General features: G+C 40.1%; 1 protein-coding gene across 1 annotated transcript in view; it reads left to right on the top strand.

Moving 5' to 3' along the window:
- The window catches only part of SNX10 (sorting nexin 10), a 100026-nt gene that overhangs the window by 62790 nt on the left and 21042 nt on the right, over positions 1-16194 (top strand). Inside the window, exon 2 of the mRNA XM_007526911.3 lies at positions 616-666. Within this exon, the coding sequence (XP_007526973.1) occupies positions 643-666 (24 nt within the window). The 5' untranslated portion in view covers positions 616-642. The remainder of the gene's footprint in view (positions 1-615; positions 667-16194) is intronic.

Here is a 16194-nt window from a genome sequence, read left to right as displayed (position 1 = left end):
TATTGTTATAATTATTATTGCTTTTGTTGTTGACGTAGTCATTGTTGGATAGGATAGAGAGAAATGGAGAGAGGAGAGGAAGACAGAGAGGGGAAGAGAGAAAGATAGACACCTGAAGACCTGTTTCACTGCTTGTGAAGCGACTCCCCTGCAGGTGGGGAGCCAGGGGCTTGAACTGGGATCCTTACTCTGGTCCTTGTGCTTTGCACCACCTGCACTTAACACACTGTGCTACTGCTGGACTCGCGCTTTTTTTTTTTTTCCCCTTCCCCTCCAGTGAAACACTGGCACTCTTGTCTGAACTCCGGAGTAGTTTAGAGATCATAGAATGGCCTGTTTTTTAAAGATCCAGGCTGCTGGTAAAACTGTCAGGGATTTTTCAGTGATATATCTCCTTGAGTCATCTTGTTCCTTCTAGTCTGCAGTGTGGATTGATGCTTATTTTGGTTTAGTCACCAGTGGAACAGTGGGCAGTAGGGAAGAAGGAGCAGAGATTCTTGGAGCCTGTAGGTGGGCAAGTTCTGTCAGAAATTTGGGTGGGAAGCCCTGGGAAGTATATCTCCCCCACTTTGGAGGTACCAGATCACCTAGTGTTGACAGTATTTTATTTTTCAGATTGTTCGTGTGTGTCCTGTGTTGAAGATGTTTCCAGAACAACAGAAAGAGGTATGTCATCACCAAGCCAAAAATGAATAGGCCCTGTGTTTTGGCATTCTGCACGTGAGTTTGTTATTTACTAGCCATAACCCTATGATGGAGAGTCAGGACACGGTGGGGCATCCTAGAGCAGGGCCAGTAGTAGGGCAAAGCATCTGCCCGCGTGCCATGCTTACCCCCCCCCCCCCCAAGCACTCATGTACTCTTGACTTTAAAAAGGTTTTGGTTTCAGTGGCTGAGCTGTCTTCCATTTTCACTCCCACTCACTCACTGTTCACAAAAGTTTGTTGTTGTTTTTTTTTCCATGACTCAGAATTCTCCCAGGCTGTGTCTCCAATACTTTGAATAGTCTCCTCCTGACCTGCTTTCTTAGTTTTTTTTTTTCTGCTTCACTCTAGGTGCAAGTGGGTGGGGGAGCCGGGGGGCTAGAACCCAGATCCTGTGCAGGTCCTTGTATTTAGTACTATGTGCACTTAGCTGGGTGCACCACTGCTCAGCCCCCCCACCCCGTAAAATTTATATAATTAAACTGTCCAGTGGCCAAAGTTCAGACAAACTTACAAAATTACAACAGGTAGGACATTATGAGGAAACCAGATTTCTTTCTGGGTAAGGTAATTCTTTCTTCATCACATGTGGGCATCAGCCTGATCACTAGACAGGCTGTGCCAATGGAGCAGTGTGTGTCCACTGCCAGTGTTAATCCATGGCTCATTTTGTGATATTAAAAAAATGAATTTAGCTTTAAGAGAGAGATACCAGAGCACCACTTCTCTCTGGCATATTCTGGGGACCTAATTTTAAGCCTGTGGGGGCCTCAGGCATGCAAATCTGATGCTCTGACCTATTGAACTATCTGTCTCACCAAGATCACATTCAAAAATTTGTTTGCTTGGGGGAAAAATACTAATGAAAACAGCAGAGACTTTTTTTTTCTATTTAGAAAAGCACCCCCCCCCCCATTTTGGAATTGATTTTCATTGTAAAATCAGTTCAGTTAAAAAAACAAACAGGGAGTCCGATGGTAGCACAGCCGGTTAAGCGCACGTGGCGCAGAGGCAAGGACCAGCATAAGGATCCAGGTTCCACCCCCTGGCTCCCCACCTGCAGGGGAGTCGCTTCACAAGCAGTGAAGCAGGTCTGCAGGTGTCTATCTTTCTCTCCTTCTCTGTGTCTTCCCCTCTTCTCTCCATTTCTCTCTGTCCTATCCAATAACAATGACATCAATAACAATAATAACTACAACAATAAAACAACAAGGGCAATAAAAAGGGAATAAATAAATATTTAAAAAAATTAAAAAAACTAGACACAACTTCTAACTAGCTACATAAAGGAAACAATGTACTGACCTTGCAAAAACCTTTTATTATAAATAGATATATAATAAAATGGCATTAACAAGTTTAAACTGCAGAATCCTTCAGTCAAAAAGAAAAAAAATACTGCAAATAAAAAGAGGTCTCTAATACTTAGAAATTCACTTCTACCTCTGTTAGCAAGAAATAAGCATATAGAAGCAGGCTATATTCTGGATATATGGCAATATATCACTGTTCACCTTGCTATTAGTTCACTTACTGTGTACCCAGAGTGAACTCTTGGATTTTTAAAATTAATTTAACTTACCAGAGCACTGCTCAGCTCTGGCTTATGGTGGTGTGGGAGATTGAACCTGGGACTTTGGAGTCTCAGGTGTGATAGTCTCTTTGCATAAGCATTATACTATCTCCCTCACCCAATCTCCTAGATTTTAAAAAATATATATTTGTCTATTATATAGTTTTTATTTCAAAGGACAGAGAATTGAGAGGGAAAGGGGAGGTAGAAAAGGGCTGACAAGGGATTTGGGCAGTAACGCAGTGGGTTAAGCGCAGGTGGCGCAAAGTGCAAGGACCGGCTTAAGGATCCTGGTTGGAGCCCCTGGCTCCCCACCTGCAGGGGAGGTGCTTCATAAGCGGTGAGGCAGGTCTGCAGGTGTCTTTCTCTCCCCCTCTCTGTCTTCCCCTCCTCTCTCCATTTCTCTCTGTCCTATCCAACAACAACGACATCAATAACAACAATAATAACTAAAACAATAAAACAACAAGGGCAATGAAAGGGAATAAATAAATAAATAAATAAATAAATAAATAAAAGGGTAGACGAGGAGAGACACCTACAGTACTGTTTCACCAGTTTTCTTCCTGCAGGTGGTTGGACTAAGGGCTTGAACCTGGGTCCTTGCACATGGTAACATGTGTCCTTAATTCGGTGTGCCATTGCCTGTCCCTGATTTTTGGCTTCTAACCATTTTTGTTGTTGTTGTTGTTGTGCTTAGGAGTCAAGAAGAGGCCTTTCTAGCACCTCAGTTATAAAATGTATTAAAACATGCATTTTTAATATGTATTTTCCCTTTTGTTGCCCTTGTTTTTTAAAAAATTATTGTTACAGTTATTATTGTTGTTGTTATTGATGTCGTCGTTGTTAGATAGGACAGAGAGAAATGGAAAGAGGAGGAGAGAAAGATAGACACCTGCAGAACTGCTTCATGGCCTGTGAAGGTGACACCCCTGCAGGTGGGGAGCCAGGGGCTCGAACCAGGATCCTTACTCCAGTCCTTATGCTTAAAAAAAAAATGTATTTTTATCTCCTGGCCCAGTAAAATAAAGTCAATGCCAGTTAGAAATGGAGGAGGGTTGGCTGAGCCTTTTAATATCCTAGTGTCTGATTCCTTATTGGAAAATGATTCAGATCTGAGCTAACTGCATATAAGCACCAAATGCTGTGTCACTGGCTGTTCTAAAAAATCTAGATTTAGGGGGGTATTTTCCACTTGGTACCCATATGAGACCTCATTAATGAGTTTAAGGATAGAGACTTATTTACCATATTTGTTCCAGATTCAGATTGCCTAGGGGTGAAATCTTTGCTTTGTCTAACTTTTCCAGCCAAACAGTATATGATCTCTCTATATTTTTTCCCAAAAATGATTTGGAGGAATAGGGAATCAAATATAGACTCTCTTGTTAAAATAATTTTATTACTGTAATAAATCTAGAGAGAGGAGAACAGGGAGTGAGAATCTCCCTTAATAGTTAAATATGTTCCATTTGCACATTGGTTTGAATTCCCTGGGGAGCAGTATCCAAGCTGATGGATCTTTCCCATAAAAAGGCCTTGGCATTGGGCCATTGTAAAATTAAAATGAATTCATATTCATTCATGCATGCAACTTTAATTTACAATTAAAATATTATGGTTACATATTTTAATAAGAATAATTAGATGGACCCAACTGAATCAACTCTTATGTTTAATGAGACAGAACCCAGATTCCTAATGAAAAGGCAGGTGGCTGTAGTGGGAAACACATTTCAGAAGGCATCCTTTAGAGAGTCGGGCATTTTTGTCCTTTTTATATTCTAATGTCCAGAATAGCGGTTTAATTTTTTTCTGCATTACTAAGGAGCCTTGCTTCCAGCCAAGTTGAACTCATTTCCTGTCATGTGTGAATAAACAGTTTCCTCTTGCCAAAGTGAATTTTACGTTGAGACCAATATAGCAGCTCCTCTATAAAAACACTGGGTTTGTCCTTCTGCCCAGAGCTCAGGTGGTATAAAGACAGTCTTATTTATGTGGTATGATTCAAAGGGTGAAACCCTTTTTGTACATGTATATGAGAGAGGGCTGTCTGCTCCCCCCCTTCTCCTAGATCATGATGGTTCAATATATGTTGAATTTATACATTTAGGATAAAATGTTTTCTCTCCTTCAAAATGCCAGTACTTCATACTGAATATAATAACAACTCTTAGGCAACTACCAGTTCTTGATACCTTAGTGACAATAAATCTATCAACTCCTTGGTAGAAGATACCCAGAGTAGAGCAGACCAAATCTCACAGGAGTTCCAGGTACTATGAAGACCCTGCTTCTGCCCGAGGAGGTAGGTCACTCCAGGGAGAGATGAAGGAATCTGCTTCAATATTGAGCATGATGTCTCCATGCTTAGCATTTAAATGTTCATTACGCATATACTGACTGATGGTAACACTTTGGGCTTGCTCTAGAAAGTATGGTTTTGATATTGGGCAGCTGAATGGAAATGAACTAAGCTGGGACCAGTGAGTGTGACTGATGAATATCCCATACTGGAGACTTGGCCCTGTGAGGTTGAGGATTTGGGAAACAAGACAAAACAGTGCTCTGCTCCCCTACACCTAAATTTGTCTTTCTTCTTTTTCTTGTTCTTATTCTCTGTTATACTCAGTCATTAAGTTTTCCTATTTGAAAACAGAGTTCATTTCATAAGGGCAATTTGTACCCTTTTGAAATAAAAGCCAACTAATTAGGGAAATTGTCCTTCAAAGTACATATCAGATTTCAGAGGAACTATTATCATTCTTCAACAGTAGATTTGTGTTACAGCTACTTTGAGGGCTTTGGTTTTTTTTTTTTTTTTAATGCCTATCCCAAAGGATGATTTAACCCCATTTTTTTCCCTTCTGGATTTTTTTTTAAAAAATATTCTTAACCTTTTTTTTTTTTTTTTTTTACTTTTTAAAAAAAGTTCTTCATTGGGGAATTAATGTTTTATATTCAACAGTAAATACAATAGTTTGTACATTTCCCAGTTTTCCATATAACAATACAACCCCCACTAGGTCCTCTGTCATCCTTCTTGGATCTGTATTCTCCCCACCCACCCACACCAGAATCTTTTACTTTGGTGCAATACGCCAATTCCAGTTCTGGTTCTACTTGTGTTTTCTTTTCTGATCTTGTTTTTCAACTTCTGCCTGAGAGTGAGATCATCCCATATTCATCCTTCTGTTTCTGACTTATTTCACTTAACATGAATTTTTCAAGGTCCATTCAAGATTGGCTGAAAATGGTGAAGTCATTTTTTATAGCTGAGTAATATATATATATACAGCTTGCTCAGCCACTCATCTGTTGTTGGACACCTGGGTTGCTTCCAGGTTTTGGCTGTTATAAATTGTGCTGCTAAGAACATATGTGTACACAGATCTTTTTGGATGGGTATGTCCCTTCTGGATTTTAAAAGAGTTGTTTGTTGCAGAATAGTTTTTTTTGAAGAGGGTAAAGGAGAAAAAAAATAGAATTTTGGACTATTTCTTCCCAGTTGTCTTCTATGCATATGTGTATGTTATTTTTAGAAAATTGAGATCATCCAAAATTTATAGCTTAATATCTCACCTCTTTCAGCCTAGTTTTAACACATTTCATGAAATACTCTACTGGCTATGATTAAATTAGAAGTGAGTTTCAAAAGAGAGAAGGGTTAGTAAACATAAATCCATCTGGACATTTGTTAAGAAATAAAAAGAGTAACTGTACAGCGGAGACCTTTGACAAATACCACCTCTAGGTGTAGTTAGTGAACAAGGTCAACATCAGCTGTAAAAAGTCATTATTAATGTGATGAGAATGGCATTTTGTCTATTTCATCTTCCTCCCCAAAGCACATTACCCCCACAAGAATTATATCAGGTGAGTTCTCACTGAGGGACATTCAACAAAATGCCTAGACAGTATTTCTCAAAATATTCAAGGTCATAAAAACAAAGAAAATCAAAGAAATTGTCACAGCCAAGAGATGCTGAGGAAACAGCATGACTAAATATAATGTGGTATCCTGGATGCAGTCCTGGAACAGACAAAGAATACTAGTTGGAAACTAAGGAAATATGAGTAAAGTGTGAACTGTATTTAATGCTAAACAGTATCCATCCACGTACCACACTGATATGTTGATAAGAGCAAATGTGTGGCATGGTATATATATATATATGAATTCTCTAGCTTCATACCCTTTTTTTAATGTCTGTAATTGTTTAAAAATGGTTTCAAAAACAAGTGGTACTTAATTATATTCAACATTACGATTTCTAAAATACTGGCACAATGTAAAGTACAAAATAATACCTATACTGTGCTCCATTGGTATGAAAAGGATGTATACACATGTTCATATGTATTGCCATTCAGATATAAAATGTATATATAGAAGTTCTTAGTAAGTAGATAAAAAACAGGGGAGCTTCATTTTCATGGTATACTCATACATAGTAAGATTTCTTTTTTTCCCCAGAGCACTGCACAGCTCTGGTTTATGGTAGTACTGGGGATTTAACCTGGGACCTGGGGGGCCTCAGCCATGAAAATGTGTTGTATAACCATTATGCTGACTCCTCAGCCCAAGAATTTTATCTTTCTGACTTCATGTATGTGCTTTATTTTTACTTTCTTCTAGAGTTTTATTTACTTATTATTGAGTGAGTGAGTGAGTGAGTGAGAGCAGGAGAGAGAAAGAGGGAGAGAGAGAGACAGAGGAAGAGAAGGAAGAAAGGAAAGAGGGAAAGAGGGAGAGGTAGAAGGAGAGAGAGAGAACACGAATGAACCACAGTATTACTTTGGCACATGTTGTGACAAGGATAGAATTCATGCCTGCAAGCTTGTTGCTTTAACTGGTCAAGCAAGTACTTAAGGCGTCTGTCTCCTTTCTTCTTTATTTCTCCCTCTGCGCTCTCATTTTCTTTTTGACCTATCAAATAAAGGGAAAAATGGCTACTGGGAGCTGTGGATTCATTGTGCAAGCACTGTGCCCTAATGATAACCCTAGTGACAATTAAAAAAAAAAGTTTAACTAGACATTGTGTCATTTTATCTGTAAATATTTGTTCTTATTTTCAACAAGTGACCCTTTCAGAAACAAGCCACTATACCAATCTGAAATAATAAACATGATTTCCCCTTCAGAATTTCAGTGTTTAGGTTTTCCTATTTTGAAGCCATTTTTAAATTTTTTTAAAAAATATTTATTTATTCCCTTTTGTTGCCCTTGTTTTTTTTCTTTTCATTGTTGTAGTTGTTGTTGTTATTGATGTTGTTGTTGTTGGATAGGACAGAGAGAAATGGAGAGGGGAGGGGAAGACAGAGGGGGAGAGAAAGGTAGACACAGGCTGACCTGCTTCCCAGCCTGTGAAGCGACTCCCCTGCAGGTGGGGAGCGGGGAGCTCCAACCCGGATCCTTAAGCGGGTCCTAGCGCTTTTTGCCACGTGCGTTTAACCCGCTGCGCTACTGCCTGACTCCTGAAACCATTTTTTTATATAAGTGGTTAGTATAATCATGATCCAAATAAGGAGCATGCCTTGCATTTGGCTAATATGACACTGAAATTCTCTTTTATTTGTCCTTTTTTCCTTTGCAATTTATTTGCTGAAAACAAACAAACATACATCTCTCTGTTCTGTTAAGGATTTCATATTCTGAATTTGCCTGAGTGTATCCTAGTGATGTAGTTTAATACAGGGTGGCAGTTATATCTTGTTACAAACGACTGTTTTTTTTTTTTTTAACTGAACTTTTCGTAATGTATATGAGATACAAAAAAGTAATTTGCTTAGTTCTGGCACTACTATAAAAGGCACGTACGTAACTCACTCATGGTTGTTTTTCCTGAGATAATGAAAAAAAATTCTTAGAAATGATCATTCAGAATGACCAGGGCATGGAGTCAGGCGGTGGCGGAGCGGGTTAAGTGCAGGTGGCGCAAAAACGCAAGGACCGGCATAAGGATCCCAGCTCGAGCCCCCAAATGCCCCCCCCCCCACACCTGCAGGGGAGTCGATTCACAAGTGGTGAAGCAGGTCTGCAGGTGACTTATCTTTCTTTCTCCCTCTCTGTTTTCCCCTCCTCTCCCCATTTCTCTCTGTCCTATCCAACAATGACATCAATAACAATAATAACTACAACAATAAAATAAGGGCAACAAAAGGGAATAAATAAATAAATATTAAAAAACAGGGCATGAAAATTAAACATACAAGTTATAATGTGACAAGTAACATCTCTTATAATATATTTTTTGGATTATTTGCCATAAACATTAGGAAGTAAAAAAAGGACACATGGTACATTTCTTTACCTCCCAAGTTCAGTAAGTGTAAAAATATAGTATGAAAGAGCAGGCCATTTCTAGTTTGAGATCTGTTATATGAGTGTCCTGAAAAGAACCTTGACAAATAAGACATTGATTAAAATCTTTCATCACTAATTGTTTAGAACAGTGTCTACCTTTTAATACACTGTATTTGAATGAAAGAATAAATAAATGAAGCTTCAGTTTTTATATATAAACATGTAAAGCACTATACTTTACAATAGGAAAAATATGTTCCAGGAAATTGAGAACAAAATGAAGCAAGCTTTCATTTTTGTGATAGAAAATTTATCAAAGCTATGAGAAATTAGGACTAAGACCTAGGTTCTGCTTTACTAGCTTTTGCCATCCTTTTGTAACCTGAATGCATTTTTAAAAACAATTAGTACATAGTTATTAAATTTAGACTATGATGGAAATTTACAAGTATGTAGCTACATAATAACTAACATAGAAAACAGTGGTAATCTTACTAGAAAGCATGATAGGTATGTAGTGATCTGTCATTCTGATACTAGTTTGCTTTTCCCTGTGCTTGCATGCCATCTGTCTGTTCTCTTTGGTATAATCTCTCTCTATCTTCCTTCTTCTCTCTCCATCTCTCTCTCAACCTCTCTCTCTCCCTCTCTCCCTCTTTTTCCCTCTCTCCCTCCCTCCTACTTTCTCACTGAAATCTTTGCTTATTCAACAGCTAATATTTGAAAGTTCCTTTTTAGTCTGTTAAGACTTTCAAAGGGTTTCTGACCTGCAAATATTTTCTTCAATCTATAACTTGTCTGATCTTTCACAGGATTTTTGCAGAATAAAGAATTTAATCTTGGTGTGGTTAAATTAATCACCTTTTCCTTATACAGACTGCCTTTTGGTATCAAGTCTAGAGTTCTCCATGTAATCATAAATCACCAAGATTTTCTCTTACTTTTTCTTTTCTAAAACTTACATAATTTTATGCTTACATTTAAACCTGTGGTCCATTCTGAGTTAATTTTTGTCTAAGGTGAAAAGTTTAAGTGGAAGTTTATCTTTTGGCCTATAGATGTCCTATTGGCTCAGAATCTCTATAGAAAAGATTGTTTTCTTTCACTGAATTGTTTTAATACATTTGACAAAAAAGGGGGACATATCTATTAAATAATATGTCTTTTCTATATTTTCTGTATTCACTTCTTTAAAAAAATTTTTTTTATTCCCTTTCGTTGCCCTTGTTTTATTGTTGTAGTTGTTGTTGGCTAGGACAGAGAGAAACGGAGAGAGGGGAGGAGGATAGAGAGGGAGAGAGAAAGACATCTGCGGGACCTGCTTCACCGCCTGTGAAGTGACTCCCCTGAAGGTAGGGAGCCGGGGCTCCAACCAGGATCCTCACGCCGGTCCTTGTGCTTTGGGCCACGTGCGCTTTAACCCGCTGCGCTACTGCCTCTGTATTCACTTCTATTAATCTATCTGTTCCTCCACCAGTTCCACTTTGTCTTTATTTCTGTAGTTACATAGTGAGCTTTAAAAAAAAAATTATTTATTCCCTTTTTTGTTGCCCTTGTTGTAGTTATTATTGATGTCATTGTTGTTGGATAGGTCAGAGAGAAATGGAGAGAGGAGAGGAAGCCGGGGCTCGAACCGGGATCGTAGTTATGCTGGTCTTTGCGCTTTGCGCCACCTGCGCTTAACCTGCTGCGCTACCACCCGACTCCCCATAGTGAACTTTAATGTAGAGAATACATATTCTCACTTCATTCTTTTAAAAAATATTTTTCTTTTTTTAATATATCTATTATTGATTTATTTTCCCTTTTGTTGCCCTTGCTTTTTAAAAATTATTGTAGTTATTATTGTTGTTGTAATTGATGTTGTTGTTAGATAGGACAGAGAGAAATGGAGAGAGGAGGGAACGACAGGAAGGGGGAGAGAAAGACAGACACCTGCAGACCTGCTTCACCGCCTTTGAAGTGACGTCCCTGCAGGTGGGGAGCCGGGGTCTCGAACAGGGATCGTTGCGCTGGTCCTTGAGCTTTGCGCCACATGTGCTTAACCCGCTGCGCTACTGCCCGACTCCCACTTTATTCTTTAAAACTCCTTTTTTGACACTGGCGAACGAATATGAGATACCATTACTGAGCTGCTTTCCTAGGCTGCTCCCCCCCTTTTTTTTTTCTGAGAGAGAGAGGGGAGGGGAGAGACCAAGATGGTAGTGCTTATCTCCCATCCATGGAGCTCTAGTGCTTGGTACTCTTATTTGATGCAAGGACCCAAATGGAGGGACTTGTGCAGGTTAAGGCATTCTCTACCAGGTGAGTTATCTCCCCACTCTTCTTATTCTTTTTCAAAATTGTTTTTGTGATTCTAGAATCTTTCTATGTACACTTGAGAATAAATTCATCTGTGTCTAAAGAAAATCTTGGGATTTTTACATTTACTTTGTAGAACAATTTGAGAAAATTTTCTTTTTGATGTTAAATCTTCCAGTCCCCGAACACAGTATATAGACATATACAAACTACATATACTCACATAGACCAAATGTACTTATTTGATTAAAAAAATTATTATCTTTATTTATTTGATAGAGAGAGCCATAAATCAAGAAGGATGGAGAAATAGAGAGGGAGAGAGACAGAAAGACACCTACAGCCCTGCTTTGCCATGCGAGAGACTGCCCCCTTGAAGGTGGAGACCAGGGGCTTGAACCTGGGTCCTTGAACATGTGCGCTCAACCAGTTGCACCACCACCCAGCCCTCTACTTCTTAGATTTCTTTCAGTAATATCTTTTCCCCCCCCTCCAGGGTTATGGCTGGGCCTCAGTGCCAGCACCACGAATCCACTGCCCCTGGCAGCCATCTTTTTTCCATTGTTGTTGCTGTTGTTGGATAGGACAGAGAGAAATTGAGAGAGGAGGGGAAGACAGAGGAGGAAGAGAAAGATAGACACCTGCAGACCGGCTTCACTGCTTGGGAAGCGACCCCTAGCCCCCTCAACCCTTCAAACATCCCCCCACCCCCTGCAGGTTGGGAGTCCTGGGGCTCAAACCTGGATCCTTGAGCCGGTCCTTGCACTTCCCACTATGTGCGTTTAACCCACCGCACTACCGCCCAGCCTCTTAGTAATATCTTTTTATTTATTTATTTATTTATTTATTTTTAAAATATTTATTTAATTTATTTATTCCCTTTTGTTGCCCTTGTTGTTTTATTGTTGTAGTTATTATTGTTGTTGTCGTTGGATAGGACAGAGAGAAATGGAGAGAGGAGGGGAAGACAGAGAGGAGGAGAGAAAGAAAGACACCTGCAGACCTGCTTCACTGCCTGTGAAGCAACTCCCCTGCAGGTGGGGAGCCGGGGTTCGAACTGGGATCCTTATGCCGGTCCTTGTGCTTTGCGCCACCTGCGCTTAACCCGCTGCGCTACAGCCCGACTCCCAGTAATATCTTTTTAAGTTTCAGCATAATGATATAGCTTATCCTTTGTTTTTTAAATCGTCTTTGTAATTTTTTTTTTAACGTTCAGAAATTTTTTCTTTAAGGACAGCCAGAAATCAAGAGGGAAGGGGGTGATAGGGAAAGAGACAGAGAAAACCTGCAGCACTGCTTCACTACTGCAAAGCTTTCCCCCTGCAGGTGGGAACCGGGGGCTCGAACCCGCGATGCGCTCAACTAGGTGCGCCACTACCCGGCCCCAATGTTCAGAAATTTAATGAGCACTTATTTATATGCTTAGTACTAGAAATATAAAAGTGAGTCAGGAAACTTTGAGAGGCTATCAGAATAGTTTTAGAAGAACATGTTGTTTGAAAAGCAGAGAAGATAATATTTTCTTCTCTAAAGTATTACAGTAATATAGTTATGATGAAATTACAAAGGGGGGGGCTGGGCGGTGACTCGCCAGGTTAAGTGCACATAGTACGAAGCGCAAGGAACAGCGCCAAGGATTTTGGTTTGAGCCCCGGCTCACTACCTGCAGCAGGTTGCTTCACAAGTGGTGAAACAGGTATGCAGGTGCCTTTGTCTCTCCCTCTTTATCTCCCCCTCCTCTCTCAGTTTTTCTTTATCCTATCCAATAAAATGGAAAAAATGGCTTCCAGGAGCAGTGGATTGGTAGTGCAGGCATCGAACCCAAGTGATAACCCTGGAGGCAAAAAAACAAAAACAAAAACAAAAAATAATGAAATTAGAAATCATCGGGGGTCTGCCGGTAGTGCAGCGGGTTAACCACACGTGGCGAAAAGCGCAAGGACCCGGGTAAAGATCCCCGTTGGAGCTCCCGCCTCCCCACCTGCAGGGGAGTCACTTTACAGGCGGTGAAGCAGGTTTGCAGGTGTCTTATCTTTCTCTCCCCCTCTCTGTCTTTCCCTCCTCTCTCCATTTGTCTCTGTCCTATCAAACAACGAACGACATCAACAATAACAATAATAACCACAACGAGGCTACAACAACTAGGGCAACAAAAAGGGGGAAAAATGGCCTCCAGGAGCAGTGGATTCATGGTGCAGGCACTGAGCCCCAGCAATAACCCTGGAGGGAGAAAATAATTAAAAAAGAAATCATCTAACATCGGTTATTGCTAAAAGAGACACTAGATAGAACATGTTTGAGAGCACAGACTTTGGGGCAAGAAGAAACTGAATCTGAAAGCTGTCTCTGCCTTATTGGTCATTTGTCTTGGGGCTAATTGCTTCAGTTTAGAAGACTTATTCTTTTATCTGTAAAATGGGATGATATTACTGATCTTTTAGAGTTGTTAGGATGAAAGGGAATCATGTTTGAATACTTACTACAGTGCCTGACTTATGCCAGTGCCTGGTACAGTATAGCTATTCATTTGACTTCATGTCAGGGCTAGAGAGAAAAAAAATTGTAGTTGGATAAAGGTTGAACTTGAGTTAGGCAAGGAAGTAGGTTACATTAACATCAAAAAGTAATTACTATAAGAGAACACTGGGATTTAGATTTTCAAAATTCTTAACAGTCTATCTTCAAATGTCTATATTCACGTGGGATACAGAAGGGATCAGTTTAAATTTTTAATTCTATCTGCCTGGCTTCTTCCCTCATACTTGATTTAGTCATTAGGCTCAAGAAGTCATTAAAGTGTTTAATAAGGTTATTAAATTGACTAACTGCTGCTGCTGAAGCAATTTTCATAGGAAATCCATATGATTCTAGGTGTAGAACTCAGAGCTGTCCTCTGTGGCTGACAGGCTGTCAACATTCTCTTGAAGGATGGCAGGCAGCAGTGTGAGGGATGCGGCTAATTAAGAGATTATAGGTGAACCTTGGCTTCCTGAGTGTGCTATTTGTAGCTGGAAGTATGGGGGAAACCTCACTAATTCCTCCTAATTGCAGGGTGGAACATCTGAATTCTAGAATATGTTTAAATGAATGTACTTTTATTACTTTAAGTACATATTTTAGCTCCAACTAGGCTAACAAGTTGTTGTTTGGTATAAGTCTTAGGGGCCTACGTTATTGAAGCTACCAGAATGATTTTCAATTATTTCTATGTAAATAAGTGCTTCTAGAGTTCTTCTGGGTGCCTGAAAACAGTTGGTTCTCATAGATCTTAAACATTGCTCTTGAAGCCTTGTGCTGTTAATTGGCACATCCTTAGAGGAAAGGGTTTGCTAAATTAAGATAAACTTTAGATCAGCTGCTAATAACTTATCTTTAATCCATGGAGTCCAAAAATCCAAGTGGATGAGGCTTTTATTTCAATTGAAGTTTGACTCCCCCCCCAACCCCACACACACCCAGCAAGGCTATTCATTCATCCTTGAAAACGTTCATTCATTCATTAAGTGATATTAATGGAATGCATTGTGTGTGCCAGGCACTCAACTACCTAAAGCTCCACTTCAAGCTTCTCAAATTTGGTCCAGACCTACCAGTTATGGCAGCAGTGAGGGATAGTGGGTAGTACTAAACCTAAGGACTGTGCAGAGATATTAATGGCTCAGGGGAGGGTCACATATACCAGACTGGATGCACCTGCAAATTTCCAGAGGGATTCCAGAAAGATTTACAGGAACTAAGATACATTTTAAAAAAGGGGGGGGGAAAGGAATTGAAATTAGCAAATATGAGGAACATGGCAAAGAAGAGAAAGTGAAAAGTGAGGAGTGGAGACAGCAGTCCAGGCAGAAAGAACAGCAATGTTCAGAGGCATGGGGATGTGAAATGGAGTGCATATGGGAACCCCTGCTTAGCCTTGGGGGATAGAATGAAGATCCTGAAAAGCTATGTTGTGCTGGCTAAGTGGTTTGAACTTGATCTTGAAGGTTATGAGGCAGATGCTAACGGATTTTCAACAAGGAAATGACCTAATCAGCTCTGTGCTTTGGAGCCATTATCTTAGTGTGGGGGATGAATTGGATGCTGGCCCAGACATCAATTAGCAGCTCTTGCATTAGGTTTGGTCAAGTGGTCCTTAAACTGAAGTAGAAGAGGGAATAGAGTGGTGGGTGGTTCAAAAGAAGATAAATCTGAAGAATTGGGGAGATGAGACAAAAGGGAGAAGTTCTAGGTAAATTGTGTTTCTGCCTGGAATTGTTGGGGATGTGATGGGGAATAGGGTAATGCAGGAAAAGTGTGGAATATGTACTCAGAGTACTTCCGAGAGAAGCTGCTAGGTAAGAGGCTGGATTCATGGATTAGTGTGAAGAAAGATTCAGCATGTGCTTGAAGCCGCATATTTGGATGAGGGCACCCTGGGATTGATTGTAACAGCAACATGGGATGGCGGAGTTTAAGACAAGTGTTGATTAAAAAACAAACAGGGGGTCCGGCGGTAGCGTAGCAGGTTAAGCGCACATAGCACAAAGCGCAAGCACTGGAGTAAGGATCCCAGTTCGAGTCTCTGGCTCCCCACCTGCAGGGGGGTTGCTTCACAAGTGGTGAAGCAGGTCTGCAGGTGTCTTTCTCTCCCTCTCTCTGTCTCTCCCTCCTCTCCCAGTTTCTTTCTGTCCTTTCCAACAACATCAATGGCAACAATAATAATAACGACAACAATAAGGGCTGTAACAACAAGCGCAACAAAAAAAGGCTTCCAGGAGCAGTGGATTCGTGGTGCAGGCACCGAGTCCCAGTGATAACCCTGGAGGCAAAAAAAACAACTTTTTTTTTAAACGTGTGTGTGTGTGTGTGTGTGTGTGTGAGAGAGAGAGAGAGAGAGAGAGAACGAGAACCAGAGCATTGTTGGTGTAAATGATGACAGAGATCGAACCAGGGGCCCCACGCTTGCAGTTCTACTGCTAAGCCACCTCCCCGGTCACTTGCAGCAGTTTTGAAAAGAGCAAGAATAAAGTTTGCCACGCACAAAAGAATGGTAGCATTTAGCATATCAGCCAAATTAAAGAATAGTGGGATTGAAAAAATTGTCTTAGCACAGCAGTTCTAACTGTGCATTGGGAGCACATTGTTGTAGTGCTACATGGTATTTCTTTTTCCAGTATGGTTTTACACTACGTGTTTAACATTCCCTTTTCTACATAAAGATTATACTTAATGAGTGATAATAGTCCAAGAATTCTAACCCACTGAGATGATCAAAACAGATTTTTTTTTACTATAATTTGCCATTGTCATTGTTCATTTCTTTCACAGGA

The sequence above is a fragment of the Erinaceus europaeus genome, chromosome 8 (genome assembly GCF_950295315.1).
Source record: "Erinaceus europaeus chromosome 8, mEriEur2.1, whole genome shotgun sequence".
Taxonomy (NCBI): domain Eukaryota; kingdom Metazoa; phylum Chordata; class Mammalia; order Eulipotyphla; family Erinaceidae; genus Erinaceus; species Erinaceus europaeus.
The sequence above is the reverse complement of the archived record's forward strand: the minus strand, read 5'-3'. Positions and strand labels throughout refer to the sequence as shown.